Source organism: Nelumbo lutea, chromosome 5 (assembly GCF_056320005.1).
Source record: "Nelumbo lutea isolate HS-2025 chromosome 5, American lotus-T2T, whole genome shotgun sequence".
Classification (NCBI taxonomy): domain Eukaryota; kingdom Viridiplantae; phylum Streptophyta; class Magnoliopsida; order Proteales; family Nelumbonaceae; genus Nelumbo; species Nelumbo lutea.
Window position 1 is genome coordinate 131,602 of NC_142688.1, and position 18,620 is coordinate 150,221.

At 39.0% G+C, this 18,620-nt stretch overlaps 1 protein-coding gene across 1 annotated transcript; it reads right to left on the bottom strand.

Annotated features, from left to right (window-relative positions):
- Positions 1-2: 2 nt before the first annotated feature.
- LOC148849662 (hydroxyproline-rich glycoprotein family protein) lies at positions 3-17,399 on the bottom strand. Its single transcript, XM_088946051.1, has 3 exons — positions 16,225-17,399; positions 951-2,151; positions 3-422 (listed from the first exon to the last, which is right to left on the bottom strand). The coding sequence occupies exons 1-3, from the start codon at positions 16,330-16,332 to the stop codon at positions 214-216; spliced, it is 1,518 nt and encodes a 505-aa protein (XP_088802177.1). The 5' UTR covers positions 16,333-17,399; the 3' UTR covers positions 3-213.
- Between the last annotated feature and the right edge of the window lie 1,221 nt (positions 17,400-18,620).

Here is an 18,620-nt window from a genome sequence, read left to right on the forward strand (position 1 = left end):
TATATATAACAGAATCCAAATTTCATTCTCCATTCACTTTTCCACACAAACTTATAAGAAATTAGAAACATTCATCATATATTAACAGAGCAGCAGGAAACATAAATGTAACTAACCAAAATACACATCTAGACCAGGAAAGGAAGTAATCAGGTTAGATTCTTCCACCCATCGTAAGGAACCCCAAAACATTTAGCATCAAAAGATGACTAGTCACCAATTGAAATCTCCTTGGCGTATTCTAAAACTTCTTCCCCTTCCATAATCAATTTCTGCATCAGAGCTTGACAATCCCAGCCGATATCTTCTACTGATTTTAGAATCCTCCATCTTCGAAAATATGTCTTCATCGGTGTAAGCATGATTAACAGGTTTACTTTGCCCAGAAATATCAACAGATTGAAGTTGCTTTGGTTTATCATCTGATGCACAGAAACAGAAGAGTTATTTTGGCCCAGTAAAAACAGGAAAGCTGATTTATGCCCATCTAACAAGATGTCAATGGAATCCTCTACCAAAAAGAAGGCTACATTTTTTTCCCAAAAAGATGAGAATTATGGGAAAAAAAAGGCATCATAACCCCTCCTCTGGCATGAGAATCCCCAATGGGCAAGGCTAGATAGACGTAAAAATAAGATGTTCAAGGATGCCACTGAGAATGAGCTGTGATTCAAAATATGAGAGAACCCTTTCTAAACTAGATTATACTACTTTAACATTAATCCTTAACTATTTTCGGTCAGCTACATGAATCCTGACCTGCCATTGTTCTCTGTCAGGAGTCATGTTTTCCGCCTAATTTCCAAGTCCACTTCAACCCCTGTTTTCATTGGTATTCTCATTGCAATTTTAGAAGTTCTACTTGGACCAAGTCACACCACACAGGTGCATATATGATTGAATGCTTGCATGAAATAAGAAACAACACCCTAAATAAAAAGATAATCTACCTTGATGTCCAGATGAATTGTCCAATACTTGGCCATCCACTCCACCATTAACCTCTTCTTGTGTCCATTTTGAGATACTCCGATCCAGAGCATTTGTGCATTTTGACTGCATTTTTTCTACTCCATTTGTCAACTCAGGTGCCATGCTTTCTTCCATGTAAGATTTATGAGAAGTAAAGGGTGCAATTGTGAAGGAGTCATCCATTATATCAGAAATTTCTACATACTGGGGTGTGGTGATGATTTCATCCGCACTGAATCCAAAGGATGCTCTGTATGCTTCAATTTCCTCTGTATCTGGCTTGCAATTTTTAGCATGCCTGTTCTGATGGTTCCCAGTACTAGAATAGACATCTGCTTCCCTGGAAAGACTCAACCTACCTCCACAATGAGGGTATGAAGGAATAGATTGTTGAGCCTGATCCAAATAAAATTGTGCTGAGGTAGCAGGACAGAAGAAACTCGAATCCTGAGATAACATGAAATTTTTGGAGGGAGCCGCTCCGAGGCCAAATAACCTAGATGAGCCACTCTGAGGATATTGAGAGTCTTGAACAGAAAATGGAGCACCCCATTGAGTAGGAAACTCCTGATCTGCAAAAGAAGAAGATAAACCATCGCCAGATGTCCCTGAAATAGGTGAAATGAGACTGCTTGCAGGACTTCCAGGATAAAGTGGATATGTTGCTTGGAGATCGTTTGAAGCAGAATAACTTGATTTTCCAGCACTTTTAAGATCCACTGAAGATGAAAGAAACTGAGCAAAAGGCACATCTGGGGAGGAAGGAGTTGTAAGGTGTGCCAACTCTGGTGGAGGAGTGAGAGGAGCAGTAGACGGCTCAGTTGTAAATGTTGAAAAAACAGGAGGAGAGACAAGTTGGGTTTCATGGGCATATGGTCCTGTTGCGAACATGGTTGAAGAAGGACCTCCAGGGGAATTGGCGGACAGTGACAAGAAACAATTGGGTGACTGGGCAGTTGAAGGGAGTGCAGAATTTGTAAAAGATGCTGGTGAAGATGGTGGGGCTAGAAGTGAGGGAGTTATTGTTGTCGTTTGGTTAGTCACTCCAACAGGTTGAGGTCCATTTGTCCGATTACTGGATGTGTTCCCATCTGGAATACGAGATGCAGGTACAATTCGTTTTCCACCCTTCTGTGATCCAAAGCATGATAGCCTGCCCCAACAACTCCCACATCTCCTCTACCAAAGTACAGCATAAGAAGTTAGTAGTTCGATACTTCCAATAAGTTTTGCAATTGATGGCTAAAAAATATACAAAAATTTACACTTCATTATCTCAAATCAAATTTATTAGCACAGCATCTAAGCTCTATCATGCACATATAATATACCATATGGCTGTTGTTTTGTTTTATTTTTGTTTTTTTCTTTTCTGCAAGTAATAGGATAAAGATAATTAGGTGACGTTTGGCAAGTCTTTTTAGAAAGATCTTCAGCAACCCAGATGACCAAAAGACATATTGGGGTATTGTCTTTAAAGACAAATACCATTTAGTAAGTGACTCGGTCTACCAGGCTTTTAAAAATGTGTTTAGAGGCTATCTATTACACAGAAAGACCAGAAAGCTTCTTTTGAAGCATCCTGAAATTCAGCATCTTCGGTCTTTTCAGGTCTTTCCGTGCACGTGTCTTTTTATCTTTCCAGTTTTTGGTTACCAGATGGAAAAAGACTGATTTTTGGTCTTTCGAGCTTGCTAAAGCCCAGAAGACCACACGGAAAGACTTGCCAAGCACTGCCTTAAGAAGATGTAGGAGTACAAAATTTACATATCAAAAAAGAGAGGCAAAACAAAACACAACCCTCGGTTGGCCTTAAATGCCAGCTACACACTGCACCCAAGAAAAAAACACTATTAAATATTCTCATACTTTTCATTTTAATTCTTCAATTCCATAAAGTAACAAGGTATTCCTGAATAAAACACTTGTGATCTAAAGAGAAGAAAGAGAAAGAATAAGATAACGCTCTCATCCACAGTTAACTTCAAAACAAACTTTTATTTCTTTTTATCAGCCAATTCAAAATAAACTTTTATTCCATTAATCATCTCTAACGTTCCAATTATAATGACTCTATACATTAAGGGCTTAGATCACCCTTTACAAACTCCAATTTAGACTTAAAAACTGACACCAAACAACTTCTACTCGCTTTGAAAGTAAGGCAAACCCATAAGCAACTTCAAAACAAACTTTTATTATATTAAATCATCTCTAATTTTTTTTAATGTTATAAATCATCTCTAAAATTCCAATTACAATGCTTCTATTTGTAGACTAAACACAAGTATTTGGTTTTCCCTTCAAAAACTCCGATTTAGACTAAAAAACTGACCCAAAACAACTTCTAATTGCTTCAAAACTAAGCCAACCCACATGGACAATCAAATAAGGACTCTAACACCTAAAATAACTCTAATGGCATTTTACAAATATTACTGAAGTTCAAAAAGTTATGAAAATGGGCAACCAAGAATCAAGAGCCTTGTACCACATTGGTGAGCTGAGCTCGAGCCTCGTACTATTTGGCTCGGCTCAGCTCGAATCCACCCCTAATTGCTCAACTCTTGTCCTATGAAAACATCGCACCCTCATTTCGTGCTTTTTTGACTGCCATCGATTGTGTTTCCATTCCCAAAAGTGTTGCAGAAGCCTTATCTATACTTGAATGGACAGATGCAATAAAGGAAGAAATGTGTGTTCTACACAAAAACAACACCTAGGAGTTGGTGAATCTTCCTGAAGGTAAAGAGCCAATGGGGTGCAAGTGGGTATTTACATTAAAGCACAAAGCTGATGGGTCGGTTGAGAGGTATAAGGCCAGGTTAGTTGCAAAAGGGTATACACAGGTGTATGGGGTCGATTATGTAGAAACATTTACCCCAGTTGCTAAAATGAACACTATTCGGATTATACAATCCTTAATTGTTAACTTTGATTGGGAACTCCACCAACTGGACAAAAAAAAACACATTCTTGAATGGGGATCTAGAAAAAATAGTTTACATGATTCAACCTCTCGGGTTTGTAGCACAAGGGTGTGAAGGGAAAGTTTGTAAACTAAAAAAATCTTTAAATGGTTTAAACAATCCCCAAGGGCCTGATTCAGCAGATTTCACTTGGTTCTTCAACAAATTGGGTTCATGTAGTGCCAATCTGAGCATACTCTGTTTGTCAAAAGAAACTAGAAGAATGTTGTAGTATTGATTTTCTACGTTGATGATATTGTGGTTACAAGGAATTGGGACTTTGAGATCAGAAAGTTAAAGAATCCCTTGCTATGTGGTTTGAGGTGAAAGATCTAGGACATCTATGTTATTTCCTTGTTATTGAGATTGCCTACTCAAAAAAAGGCATCTTCATTTCCCAAAGGAAATATGTCCTAGATCTGTTGCAAGACATGGGAAAGTTAGGAGAAAAGTCTGTAGATTCCCCTATTAATGAAAACCATCAGCTTGGTGATTATACTTGAGAACCAGTGATAGATGTCAAGAAGTTTCAAAGGTTGGTAGGAAGACTTGGCCAGATATAGCTTATGTTGTTGGTGTCCTTAGTCAGTTTATGCATGCACCAACATCCTCCCATTTAGAGGCAGCTGAGAGAGTACTCAGATATCTAAAGAAATATCCAGGAACTGGGTTACTATTCAAGAAACATGGTCATATGAAAGTGGAAGTCTACATAGATGCAGATTGGGCCGGTGTAGTTGATGATAGGAAATCAACTAATGGATATTGTACCTTTATTGGTGGAAATTTGGTCCCTTGGAGGAGCAAAAAACAAAGTGTAGTGGCCAAATCTAGTGCTGAGGCCGAGTATAGGGCCATGACGCATGGAGTTGCTGAAGTGCTATGGGTAAAAAATTTGATTGGAGAGTTGGGCTTCTCTATTGATGGTCCAATGTCTCTCTACTATGACAACAAGGCAGCCATTAATATGCAGCCAATCTAGTTCTTCATGACAGGACCAAGCATATTGAAGTTGACAAGCATTTCATAAGAGAAAAACTTGAAAAGGGGGAAGTTTGTACTCCTTACATCAGTTCCAAGGAACAATTAGCTGATATCCTTACAAAGGGTCTTCACTATTTGTGACATAATGAATTGTGTGGCAAGTTGGGCATGATTGACGTATACGCTCCAACTTGAGGGGGAGTGTTGTAACATGTATCATACTAGTAGGGGTATTTTTGTTTTTTTTTTCTCTGTCTTTTGTTATAAGCTATTGCCCTAAGTACAAATATTAACTTAGGCGCCGCCAACCACAACATATATAATAGAACTTCTTTTTCCTTCTCTCTTCTTTCTCTCTTCCTTCTTTTATTCTCTCTTTTATCGCTGTCAAACTACATACCCAATGGGCTAGGATTGCCCATACAGCTGTCGTCAAAGTTTAATTTCTTCCACCCAACACATGGAGGAGACCAGGCCTCATGTACTAGATGTCTACTAGATGAAGAACCAACAATTATGCTTCACAACCTGAAGAAATCTTCTGCCTTAAAGTCAGTAAAAAGCTTTAAGGACTGACTTTAAGGTGCTCACTCAATGTGCCACCCACCCTTAGGGTAATAACCTCGACACAACTTCCTTCTTTCCTTGCTTTAAGACTTCTTTTCACTCTACTTGCTTAGAACTATCATGGATCTTTTCCAGTTCAGCTCCAAAACCGCATTCTTATCAAAAGTCTTGAACTCAATTCCCCTCATTTCTTCTTTTATCATTCTCCCCATCACTTCCATCAAATCCCACCATGTCAAGAACCTCGTGCTCCTTGAAAATGGAAACAATCTCACCGAGAGCCCGCTTTTCTTGCTCCCTCTCCCACTCTCCCTTCCTCCAACTCTTTTAAACCCCTTCCTTGCAAATTCTTCTCCCCCCCCCCCCAAAAAAAAAGCCCCAACATCTTGCTCACCTTCACCTCTCTATTCACGACAAAATCCAAATCAATTGATCCTTCAATTGCATGTGTTTCATCCATCTCTATCTCCTCATTTTGAAAGTCTTCTTCCTCCGCATCCTCTCGCTTCTTACTAGGATCCTTCAAAGGTCCAGTCCTATACCTCCTTTTCCTTTTATAAACATGTGTGCTTCACCCACCAATTCTTTTCTTCCTTTTTCCCTTCTCGTTATCCTCTCCTGCAAAGCTACCTTCTCCCCTCTCATTTTTTTCACCAAATTGACACTTCCTTTCTTCAAACCTTGTCAATTCTCATACATCAATTGCTACTTCCCCTTCCTCCAAATCCCTATCCACTGCTATCACCACTCGGGCCTTCTCCCCTTCTATCTACCCTTTTTTCACTCCCACTCTTCCCCATGCCTTTGTTGACACCCAACCCCTCTTCCATGTTATTGTTATTTTCCTTTCCCTCTTCTTCCCCAACAAAATCAGTTCTACTTACCTGTCCTTGATGAATGTCTTCAAGATTGTAAGAATTTGCTCCACCTCTTCCCATGTTAATCCCTAAAGCCTTTTCTCCAATTGATTCTTGTGAAAAGACAACCAAAATATACTACTCGTCCTTACAAACCTCATCGTTTCTAGAAACTCTATTTGCACCCCTCTTTTCCGTTGACGTTTTTTGAGTTATCTTTCCTTGTCTACCAGAAGCTTTCTCCACTTTTTCCCAGAAGTTTATCCCTATAAACGAACTTTGTCACATAGAAAAAATAATAATTTTTTTCACGAGTCCTCCCTGAATTGTGAAAATGTTTCGACCCACTAAGACTTCCTTTACCTAAAAGTTGGGTCCACCTCCACCCCCTAGCTTTATGGTCCCACTCTTTTCTAAACATAAATGTTAGCCCAACTCCCTTTCAGTCCAAGTTTTGAGCCCAACCCTGATTACCAAAAGCCGTTTTATTAATATTTTAGCCCCACCAATTACTTAGCCTTGCTTCTAAAATGAAATTCTTTTGCCCACTGAAATTTACCCCTTCCACAAAGTTATTAAAAGCTTGTATAGAACTCTCGAGAACTACACCTTTCTCAACCCCTAAATTACCACCAAGTCCACTAGTCTCCCTCTCTGCCACTTCTAAAAATACCCCTTCATCCTCATCCATCCGCATCAATTCCTCCTCCCCTCTCTTCTCTTTGTTTCTCCCTCTATCACGATTCTAACACCCACTCTCACCCTTTTCACCTTAATAAAAGATGTCCTTAGTAGATTGATTTCCAAAGCCGATCGAGAAGGTCTAATGAGAGGGTGGAGTAGGAAGAAATGATGTGGCAGTCACTCATCTATAGTTTGCAGGTGATACCATGATCTTTTGTGATGAGTTCAATCAGTAAAAGGTGAGCAGGTTAAGACTGTTGCTAAACCACTTCGAAAAGATTTCTAGCTTGAAGATTAACCTCAAGAAAAGTTGTGTAGTAGGAGTAAACCTAGCTGAGAGGGAGGTAGAAGCAATTGCAAAGACCCTAGGTTGTCAAACTAGTGAGTGGCCTTGAAGTATCTAGGTTTGCCTTTGGGAGGAAATCCAAGGAGTGTGAATTTTTGGACTACAGTCATAGAAAGGTTTGAAAAGAGATTAGCAGCTTGGAAGCGGAATTACATCTCTTTAGGTGGTAGATTAACCTTGATCAAGTCTACCTTAGTGAACCTTTTAGTGTACTGCCTCTCTACCTTTAAGATTCCCAAAAAGGTGGCTACCTTGCTGGAAAAGGAAATGAGGGATTTTCTTGGGAACCATGAGAGGAAAAGAAGGATCACCTAGTGAAGTAGGTAGTGAGCAGAAGTAAGGAAGAAGGGGTTTGGAGTGGGGAATGCGACATGCAAGAATCAAGCATTGCTAAGGAAATAGTTATGGAGATTCCCCTTGTAGAGTGAGAAACTGTAGCATAAGGTAATAGCTAGTCTACATGGATTGTTGCAAAATGGTTGGGACATTAGAATCTCAAACAGAGCTACTTTTTCCTCTCCTTGGAAAGCTATTCATGCAATTCTTCACTTCTTCCTTGCTTCCTCAAGCAAGTCAGGTATGATAAAATTCGGTTTTGGGAAGACCTCTAGGTGGGTGATTCTACTCTTAAAGATGCTTTCCCCTCTCTTATTCATTATCTTTGTTTAAAAGTGAGTCTATTTCTTCTTTTTACTTTGTTTTTTGAGGGAGTGGCTTGGAATTTGGGTTTTAGTGAAGGATTAAGAGAGGTTGAATGTGTCTTAATCTCTGAGTTGTTGCTCATCCTTGATTCAGTTGTTTTTCCCTCTACCCCAGACAAAAGAATTTGGATTCTGGACCCTAAAGCTTTCTTCTCTTGTGCCTCCTTTCATTCTCCAATTACTCAAGCTCCTTTTGGATTTTCCTTTCCAGCAAGTAAGGTTTGGTGCACATAGTTCCCTTAAAAATAGAGGCTTTTTGTTGGGAGGTCTTTCATGGAAAAATCAACACAATGGCCATGCTTTCAAAAGAGAAGGAAAAATGTTTGTTTATTGGTTATCCAATAGCTGGTGCACACTTTGTAAGGCAAATGGTGAGACTGCTTATCACATTCTAATTTTCTGTCCATTTGTAACCCCTATTTGGGAGTGGTTCTTTTACCTCTTTGGGCTGTTTTTGGTTGCAGTGCAATTTTATTTGCATTAGTACAAATGCATGGGAGTGAAAATGTAAAAAATGAAAATTCTTGTTTAATTTTGTTTTGGATTTTACTTTATTCTGCTTTATGTCTTAATTTACTTCGTTTGTACTGTAATCAAACAAAATAAGCTAAAATTTGAAATAGAAATAGGTCAGAATTTACACAAATCATTTGCAATGCCATGGTTTTGCATCAATGCAAATTTATTTGCATTGCAACCAAACACAACCTTGGGTGCAAGTGGACTCTACCTACAAACTTACCTAGTTTGTTTGCAGGTGAAATCTTCAAGTGGCCAAGGAAAAGAGGAAAAATTTTATGGAGATGAACTAGGGCTTCTGTTGTTTGGACAGTTAAGGAAGAAAGAAATGCAAGACTATTCAAGGATGAGAGAAATGTGGAAGCAATTTTGCAAGGTGCCAACCAGCTGGTTGGTAAGGTCTCCTGCTGGTCATAGCAGAGACTTGGGATCGAAACCCGCCTGCACCTGGGTTGGGGGGGTTATGGGTTAGGGGATGGGCTACACCCCATTGTGTATTCCTTCAAAAGATATAAAAAAAAAATGTGGAAGCAATTTTAGATTGTATCCTCCTAAGGTGATTCATTGGGTTAAGTCCTTGGACTTGTTCTCACCATTATCCTTTGACAATATAAGAAGGAATTGGAGGGAAGTGGCTTTATAAAGCTCAATTTTGATGGGAGCTGTTTTGGCAACCCAGGCCCCCTTCAGGCACAGGAGTACTTGACACAGGAGTGGTATTCAGGGATGATGATGCAACTATTTTATCTTTATTCTCGGGTCCTACTGCTCAAGGAGATTCAACTAAAGCTGAATTGTCTGCTGTGTTGTGTGGGGTCCAATTAGTAGAAAAACTAAATTTAAGAAGGCTGTTAATAGGAGATTCCCAAGTAGTAGTAAGCTGGTTAAAAAATGAAAAGAAGGCAGCCTGGATTTAGCAAGATTTGGTAAAGAAGACCAAGTGGCATCTAAGAGGTGTAACAGTAACCACTCAGTAGGTTCCAAGGGCTGCTAATGGGATGTCAGATTCTCTAGCAAAGCAAAGGGTTGTAAGGGAGCAATTATTTTGGGCTCAGCTGTTTTAAGGAACAAAGGTTTCACCTGCTCCTGTGGGCAAGGGGTGGTTAGGGAGTGATTGTCTTGGGTTCAGTTGTTTAACTGATTTTTAGGGGTACTCATACCCTGGTTGTAATTCACTGTATATTCTTCTTTATGTTAATGAAATGCTTCCTGTTATCTATCAAAAAAAAAAAAAATAGAATAGACTTATGCGTGAAGGAATTGACTGCACATCTTCATTTACTAGAACTCGAGCAAACTACAATTCATCCTAGACTCTGTTTCAAAAATCAGATTTTCTAAACTTACCGCATGCATCACCAATAGCTCTGAAGGTTTGAGTGCACCAAGTGTGAAGGGGAATACCAAAGATACTAATCCACGTGAACTCCTGCCCTTTGTATTCCTGACTTGACTAATCATTGGTGACTACCTACCTAATTTCAGATTAGGGTAATGAAGAGGCCCTCTTAATTCACTCAGAAAAACTCTCTCTGCTCCAACCTTCTTATTAAACAGAAACAAGAAAAGCCATGCATCCAATCTTCTAACTTTCTCGGAACCAAGCTTGCTCCATTCAACCAAAGCCCATTTCTAAACATCACTTACATCAGAAATTCAGGATCCCAACCATAGTTGTCAAGGCGACAAGGCGCCCTTTGAGGCTTGCCTCACCTAATCACCAAACAGTTTTGTACTATGTATTATAAAATACTTTTTTATTCTTTATTTTTTGACATTATAATTATAAAATAGGCACTATTAAACTAAAATATTCATTTTGTGTTTATATACTAATTTCTTTTTATTATTTTCTTATTTGTTAGGGTTTAATCAATATAAGCATTGCTAAATGCTGTATTGAACCCCTGAAGACTTTAAAACCTGAACCAATAAGTAAGGAAGAACTTAAAATTTTTTCTAATCAACACATTTTCTACTACTACTACTACTACTACACATTTTCTTTTCTTCTTTTCCTATAACAAAAATAAGGGTTCAGCCCCTATATTTTTTGAGTTTTCTTTTCCTTCTTTTTCTTCTCATGAAAATTTTGTCTAAATCAACACATTTTCTACTACTACTACTACTACTACTACTACTACTACTACTACACATTTTCTTTTCTTCTTTTCCTATAACAAAAATAAGGGTTCAGCCCCTATATTTTTTGAATTTTCTTTTCCTTCTTCTTTTTCTTCTCATGAATATGTTGATTTTCTATACTTTAACATGAACTCTATATTTTTCCTATGAAAATTATGAATAATTCTTAAGGAAATATGGCTATGGTACCTAGGGAACTACCCTAGGATCTATGTTTTCTACATAAAAAATCCATCACCTAGGTGACTAGGCAACAAGGCGCCCCCCTGTCGCCTAGCCTCACCTTGGCGCCTTGAAAACTATGATCCCAACCAATAAACCTGTCCACTAAACAAGCATCAAGTAGCTCCAATCTTTCTGAAGCCTTGCCACAATCCTGAACAAACACTCCTATTTCTGTTCACCTTATCTCTGCCATGTGGAGTTGGTACCAATAAACCTACCACACTCCTTAAGTTTTCAGCACAATCCCCTTACACTAGTATGTTTCTCACATCCAATATCACCAACACATTCCTTATAAATGGTGTATTTATACCATTTTATCCCCATTGGCTTCTAGAGGCATTAACCCTACTTTACCATGCATTCAAAGTTCAAACACTGCAACAAGGAATCAAACATATTAGTAGGCTATTCAAAAGACTTACCAAAATGATTTCAGACCTTGCGAGCTAGTACACCATGAATCATAAGGTGGTTCTAGGTTTCTTTGCAACAAATGCATATGGATGCCATTTGGATTTCTAGGTCATGCACATTTCTATCCATCAGAATTCAGGGTCTACTACATTTTGAGCTAAAGAAAGAAATCTTAGTTGGGAATAGGCATATTCCAAATCCAGTTCAACAGTCCAATTTCTTCTAGTTCTCATATCACTCCTGGTTGCTTTTACAGAAAAGGACCCATCATAGTTTGCATCCAAATCAACTTATCATTATGTTCCAATAAATTCACTTGAGATCTCAAAATGACTTAATAGATATTTTCATCTAGATTCATTTGGAACTATCCATATTCCTTCTCCCATCCAATCTGAGGCTATCCCTTTTTTTTCACCATTAATACCTATGGCAAAGCCAATCAATGGAACAATCTCCAGGCATTTATCCATTCAAAAGTTAATCTCTCCTTTTCCAATCAGCCATTTGATCTGAAGTACCAAATTATCCATTAAAAAGGGAAACTAGTGCACAAGGCTCCTGCCAAGCAGGGACTGGAGAGGGATAGATGTACACAGCCTTACCCCTGTATATGCACAGAGAGGCTGTTTCCAAGATTTGAACCCTAGTCACCCAGGTTGCAATGGAGCAACCCAATCATTGCACCAAGGCCCACCTTCATTCTTTTTCTAATGCCTATCAGTAAGAAATGACAGTTCTTACATAGATACCAAGAATTCTAAGAAGCAACCATGATGGTAAGATCATGTCATATCAAAATGTGACCTTAAAACCCTTGGTGCACATTGTCTTCAACCCTTGAAAGACATCAAAACCTGGACCTACAAGAAAGAACTTGAAGACTTTATTCAATTAACACATGAACAACCAAAGGTATGTTTTCCTTTTTTTTTTTGATCAATAACCCATTTCATTAATCAATCAGAAATATTAATTACAAGGAAGGAGATAAACCTTCTTATCTCCCCCAACTGAGGCTTGAGCCCCCATGAATAGAAATTAGAGTTACAACTGAGCCCAGAACATAGATTCCCTCACCACCCCTTGCTTAGCTAACCCATCAGCAAACAAGTTAGAATATCTCTTCACCCAGCCGATCTTTATTTCCATGTCTTTAACCAGCCACCTAAACTTTCTCCTTTCATTGCTGTAATTCCATAACCCAGTATTGTCTTCACTCAGCCACCCTACAACCACCTTCGAATCCCCTTCATTTACAAATCTTCTTATATTCATTTCCTTTGCTCTTTGGAGACCTTCCATAACTACATAGATCTTGGCTCTGAGAGAATCACCCACCCCAATTGGACCTGAGAACAGGGTTGAAACATTTCCATTCTCATCCCTAAAGGCACCCCAGCCCCTGAATGCCTAGGGTTCCCTCTACTACTACCATCAAAGTTCAGTTTTATAAAGCTAGAGGGGGGAGAGGTCCAAGACAAACTCAGTCCTGTTTTGACCTGGGTGCATCTAGCAATCTCTCCCCATTTCCTTAATAGATCATCCACTGTATAATCTGTGAACAGCATACCGCAGCCCTTAGGCATCTCCACATGGTCCTGCCCCTTTTCAGATGCCACTTGGAAAAAAAGAAAAAAAGAAAAAAGGCTTTGCATGTTCAAGGGGGGGGGGGGGGTCCAACTACACCCAAAGAGGGAATAAGCCCACTCCCAAATAGTCTTTGCAAACTGGCATGACACCAATAGGTGAAAACCAGTCTCCCCATTAGCTTTACAAAGAATACACCTGTGATGGGATAAACATGTCTTGGGTCTCTTCTTTTAAATCAGACCACTAGTGTTGATTCTTTCCAAAAACATTTCCCAACAAAAACTACCAAACCTAGGAGGAATTGGTTTGGTTTGTACCAAATCTCTTTGACAGGGAAAAGAAGGCCTATGGAGCTGGTTGGCTGAGTTAAGACTTTGAAGAAAGAGGCACAAGAGAAAGAACTCGTGGGGGTGGGGGTCCAAATTCTAGTGTCTTCCTTTGTGGGGACCAAGAAGATATTCTAGGAGAATCATGATGTTATTTAGGTCTATATCTCTAATAGCCCTCCTCAAGCCCAAATTCCACCCAAGCCCAGAGTTTGAAGAAGATGGGATAATGAAGGAAGAAATTGACTCATTTTTCAAGTCAAAGAGGGCATATAAGGATGGAAACTAATCCTTCAGAGGGGCATTCCCCACCTAGGTTTGTTCCCAAAATTTTATAAGGTTGCATGAGTTTAAGTCATACCTGATCAGAGGGGAGAAAACTGGTAACAAGTCATGGATGGCTTTCCAAGTGATGCACTTGTAGTCCTTGTTCGAATTCTAGGATCCCATCCATTGTCCTCCAGCCTATGAATGCTAGCCGCTATTTTAGCCCACAGTTTCTCCTTCTCCAAAAAGAACCTCCATAACCATTTCCCCAAAAGAGCCACATTCCTTTTATTGATATTCCCAAGCCCCAACCCACTTAAGTTTTTACTCCTAGTCGCCACCTCCCAACTCATCCTATGGTCCCTCTTCTCCTCTCCTAGTTCCCATAGAAAGTCTCTCAATATCTTTTCCAATCTATTAGACACCTTTGCTGGAATTTTGAACACTGACAGGAAGTAAATGGGTAAACTGGCTAAGGTAGCCCTAATTAGTGTTTTTTTCTTCTTTTTTTGGGACAAAAAATAGGGGTTCCACCCATTCTCCTTTTTATTTTTTAAGTCTTTACCTTCTTTTTTCTAAAACAATCTTCTTCTTCTACCCCTTTCTTTTTGTTTATTTCTAAACAAAAATAATCCAAATTCTCACATCAATCTGAAACCTACATAGAAATTCTTCTAAATTCATGCACCGTCAGGGAGGTATGACCATCTCCAATTCAGGCATTGGCCAACCATACAGCCTGCTGACATTAGCCAACACCAACGGTGATGCCAAAAGCTGGCAGTTCTTGTGATCAGAGACCTAATCTCTAATACCAAGTTGTAACTTTAGAGGTTCAATCTGAGAAGCAAATAAGAATAGGGAATAAAGAAGATAAAGAAGAGAAAAGGAAGAGGAAAAGAGAAGACACCAAAAAAAGGTTATATGAGTCTCTTAGGTTTGCAACCTAATTCACTATACCCTATACTAATAGGGTAAATTTACACATAAACCCTTAGATCCCTCGGAATGCAGAGCGAGTTTACATTCATGAGCCCAAAAACGTCTGGGCCTCAGCCACAAAGTAACTAAGTCTCCAAGGCCTGCCCTCATTTTCTTCACCATTTTATAGTATTTACATTCCTTTTCTTCTTTTCTTTGCTTTTTTACTTTCTTTTTTTTTTTTTTGGAGGGGGGAGGAGCTGAATCCAAACGACCTCTAGATAGCATTGTCATCCAAGGTTGAGGCCGTATTAGTTGGTAATGTGAATTCAAATATTAGCTGTTTTAGGCCTTGCAACACATCTTCCACAATGTAGTAAGGCATGAAACTCCATTTCCTCAGGGGTTCATAGGAGATTCTACCATTACCACAGGCTAACTTTGGTCCTGATACAGGGTCCTTGGAAATTTGTCTCATTATATTAGAGAAGACCATGCCTTGACTTCTGGGTTAGTGGGATGAACATCCCATTTTGTTCAAATCCAAGATTAGGTAATTCATTGGTCTGTTTTTTATTTAGGTGGTTCTGGGACTAGATTGCAGTTCAACTACACCAGTTATACTCTTCTTTTTGCTGCCCACTTCTCACCATTGAATTATGGTAAGAGAGAGGAAGGAGGGGGGGGGGGGGGGAGCCAACTTATTTGGATAGGGGAAAGTTGAAAGGAAAATTGGATGGAAAACAATTGCAGAGTGCTTATCTTACTAATCTCTTCACAATTTTTAGCACGAGACATTTCACGACACTTATATTAGACATTTAACTGTCTGCTAGATTAGGAAGTCTCTTCTCTCAAAGTTACAGGGTCGGTTTATTGAGCTCCTAAGATACATCCTCGAACCAATAATCATCTTTGAGAACAGTGGTAATAGAACAAGGAGCAAGCTTAACTTAAACGTTGTACACCCAAAAATTAAGTGCATCCTCTCCAAATAAAACAACTTTCACTTACCATAATTGTTCTACTAAAGGTTAGATATCTGATTTGTTTCTCAAGCAAGTGGACCTCAATATAAGAAATCCTCCAAACCCTCTTTCTCCAAAATCATCCTCAACCACTCAACGGAGAGGAATTACTAGAATTCGTTCCCTATTCAAAGCCCGAAATATAAAAGGGCAGCCCAGTGCACGAGGCTCCCGCCAATGCAGCCCAGTGCAGCCTTACCCCTGTACATACAGAGAGGCTGTTCCAACATTTGAACCTTGGTCACCCAGGTCGCAACGGAGCAACCCAACCGTTGCGCCAAGGCCCACCCAAAAATATCCAGTCCAAAATTCGGATTGCAATCTACGATTAAGATATCAAGTAAAAAATATCGTACTAACGGTACTATAAACTTCAAGAGGTGTCTTAACAATCTCTCATGGTAAATCGAAATAGCATACTTTACCTGCCAAAACACGAACGGGATGCAGTGGTAAAACAGTAGAAATAGCAGAAGTAGAGATGCAAGAAATTAATCAAGTAGCATAACTTTCGGAAAACCCTAAAATCTGAACATTGCACGCGGAGATGAGAACGTGGCTCAACTCAACTCAGCCTTCCCAACTATTTTGGGTTAAACTACATATACTAAGCTCTGAATTCCCAAACCCACATACGAATCCAACGAATACATCGAAACCTCCGTGGCAATATTTTAGATCCGACGCAGAAGACTCAACATACCCGTTCTTCCCGCTGAAACCGAGTCTCTGCCGAGCCGATCGCAGTTGCAGCAGCACTTAGCGAAGCTCCACCATTGCCATTGACATTGCCATTGCCATTGCCAGCCATGCTTCAAAGTTTCCTTTCTCAATTTTTCCAATTGAAGAACCCAAGTTAATAGAAACCCTAATAAAGCAGCAGCTTCTGGATTTTCTAGTGAAAAGCAGAGAAAGATCACTGGAATTCAGACTCTCCAAGTCAGGTAAGGGGAAGCGCCAGTAGATTGAAATGAAAGAGAAAGAATGAGATATAGAGCCAGAAAGAGAAAAAGAAAGATACGAAGTGTCAAGAAGGGTGTTGAAGGACAGAGCTCTGAAACTTTAAATCCGGGAAAGAATGTGCTTAGAGAGAGAGAGCACAGAACTGTAAGTGTAAACATGAGAGAAATAAGTTTAACTAGAGAGAGAGAGAGAGATGTAAGAATGAGAGGCGCGTTGGATTCGGACAAAGAGAGGGAGGGTAGTGTAAAAGGCTAGTAAAGTGAGGAGGAGCAGGAGGAATAGAGAGAGTGCGTAGGATAAGAAAGTGCGCAGCCGAGGAGTACTCGGGACTCTGGCCTCGTTAAGTCCGCGATCTTCGCTCCTATGTTCCCCTCCCTCAGATTTTCTTTCAGATAATGCATGCTGTATGCACAGTACTTTCCTTAGCTCTCTTCTCCCGAGCGTGTAAGCAGCAGGGACTGAGAAAGAAAAAAGATGAGCTAAAAAAAAAGAACGGGAAAAAGATACGACGAACCGATGGGATGCAGGCTCGGTCTCAGGCTCAGAAGCCCTACGAACCAGTTGTGCCTCGGACTGCCTCTGTCTGTACGAAGCGATGTATTTCTTTTCCCGTGCTTTCTTTTACTCAAAGCGTCGGTCCTTCTTTAAACACCCTGCTTTTACTCGAATCTACGAAACGGCCCTCACCATCACCCTCACCCCATGTATAATCAGTAATCTCACTCACGACGGATTCAATCATTCAACGGAGCCCAACGGCGTAAAGAGCTGAGAAGCAGTCTACTGAGAGAGGGAACCCGGGTCGGTGGTGAATGGTGACTCGTGATTTTGCCAAATCGGCTCCATGAGCCTTTCGGAGCCCCTGCTGGCTGCTGATGTCGGATCGGATTTCAATTCCTCCCTCCAGATGTAACTAACTAACAACACCATTGTGAAAAAGATGGGCATATAAAAACTAGGGATAAGTGGATTGCCCTATAAACTATGAAATTAATTCATAACGCAATGTACATCAATTGCCTGAAGTCTCGTTCAAGCATTTGGGACTAATCATCCACTCCTCATGCTAGAACAATTTAGCTGCTGTACTACAAAATGATCAACCTCAGTATTTTTTCATGGGGTTCTAATAAGATATGGCATATGATATGATATGTGAAAACTAATAACTTGTCTATTTCTTAATCTGTATGGAAAAAAAAAACATTAGATTTGATATTGATCAAATTGAATTGGGTTCTAATAGGATATCTGACTATTTAATCAAACCAAATTTAAATATAGTAATTTATAGATCCGTTGGCTTTGATTTGAATTTGGGTATATATGTTATATTTTTTTATCAATTCAAAGTCGGATATAGCCCTATCCAAATTTGATTCTATCGGCTTGTATTTATTGCCACTAGTGTGGAGAAAAGAATTTATAAAAGATAAATAAGTATAAATAAGTGTAACTTAATCTCAAATTATGGGTTCCAAATTTTACAAAGAAAATATTAATTAGCAATACATATTTGTTGACAAAAAAATCTTCTCCCAACATCAATTTTAGTTTGACCATAATTTGAAAGAAGGTTTGATAATCATGCACTTACTCTCTTATATCTTTTTTAATTTTTCTGTTATTTAATTAAATAAATTATAACCATTAATTTCTATTAATAATATTTTAGGAGGCATTTTGGCAAGTCTTTTTAAGAATACCTTCCAAAAGCTCAAGACTTCAAAAGATTGATGAATTTTCATAGATAGATTTTTAAAAATAAAAAACCGCTTGATCTCTTTTTTTTTTTTCAATATCTCCTCATAAAGCTTAAAAGAATGAAAGACCATTTGGTATTCATATTTGCGGGTCTCTCTTGCATACATATGAAATGTCAAGTGTTGGACCCAATAATACATTCAAACATGTAAATAATAATTGTGTGTCCCACTTACACAAAATATTAAAGTAGGTCTTACTCATGCATTTTCCTACATAAGATATTATTGTATAATCTCTATCTACACATTAACCTATGATGTTATCACTTATAGGCCCTATTCACGTATTTAGTAATACAAAAAATCAATGTAACTATTTCCAACAAATAACAAGTAAGTATTTTAATACATGAAATTAGTTTAACACGAA

Bases quoted from the DNA above. Each gene is read 5' to 3' on its own strand.
- LOC148849662 (XM_088946051.1), bottom strand. From the start codon at position 16,332: ATGGCTGGCAATGGCAATGGCAATGTCAATGGCAATGGTGGAGCTTCG. The intron at 2,152-16,224 runs GTATGTTGAGTC...GTACTTTGGTAG, and splicing joins GGTTTCAGCGGGAAGAACGG to AGGAGATGTGGGAGTTGTTG. The intron at 423-950 runs GTAGATTATCTT...TCTGTGCATCAG, and splicing joins CAATTCATCTGGACATCAAG to ATGATAAACCAAAGCAACTT.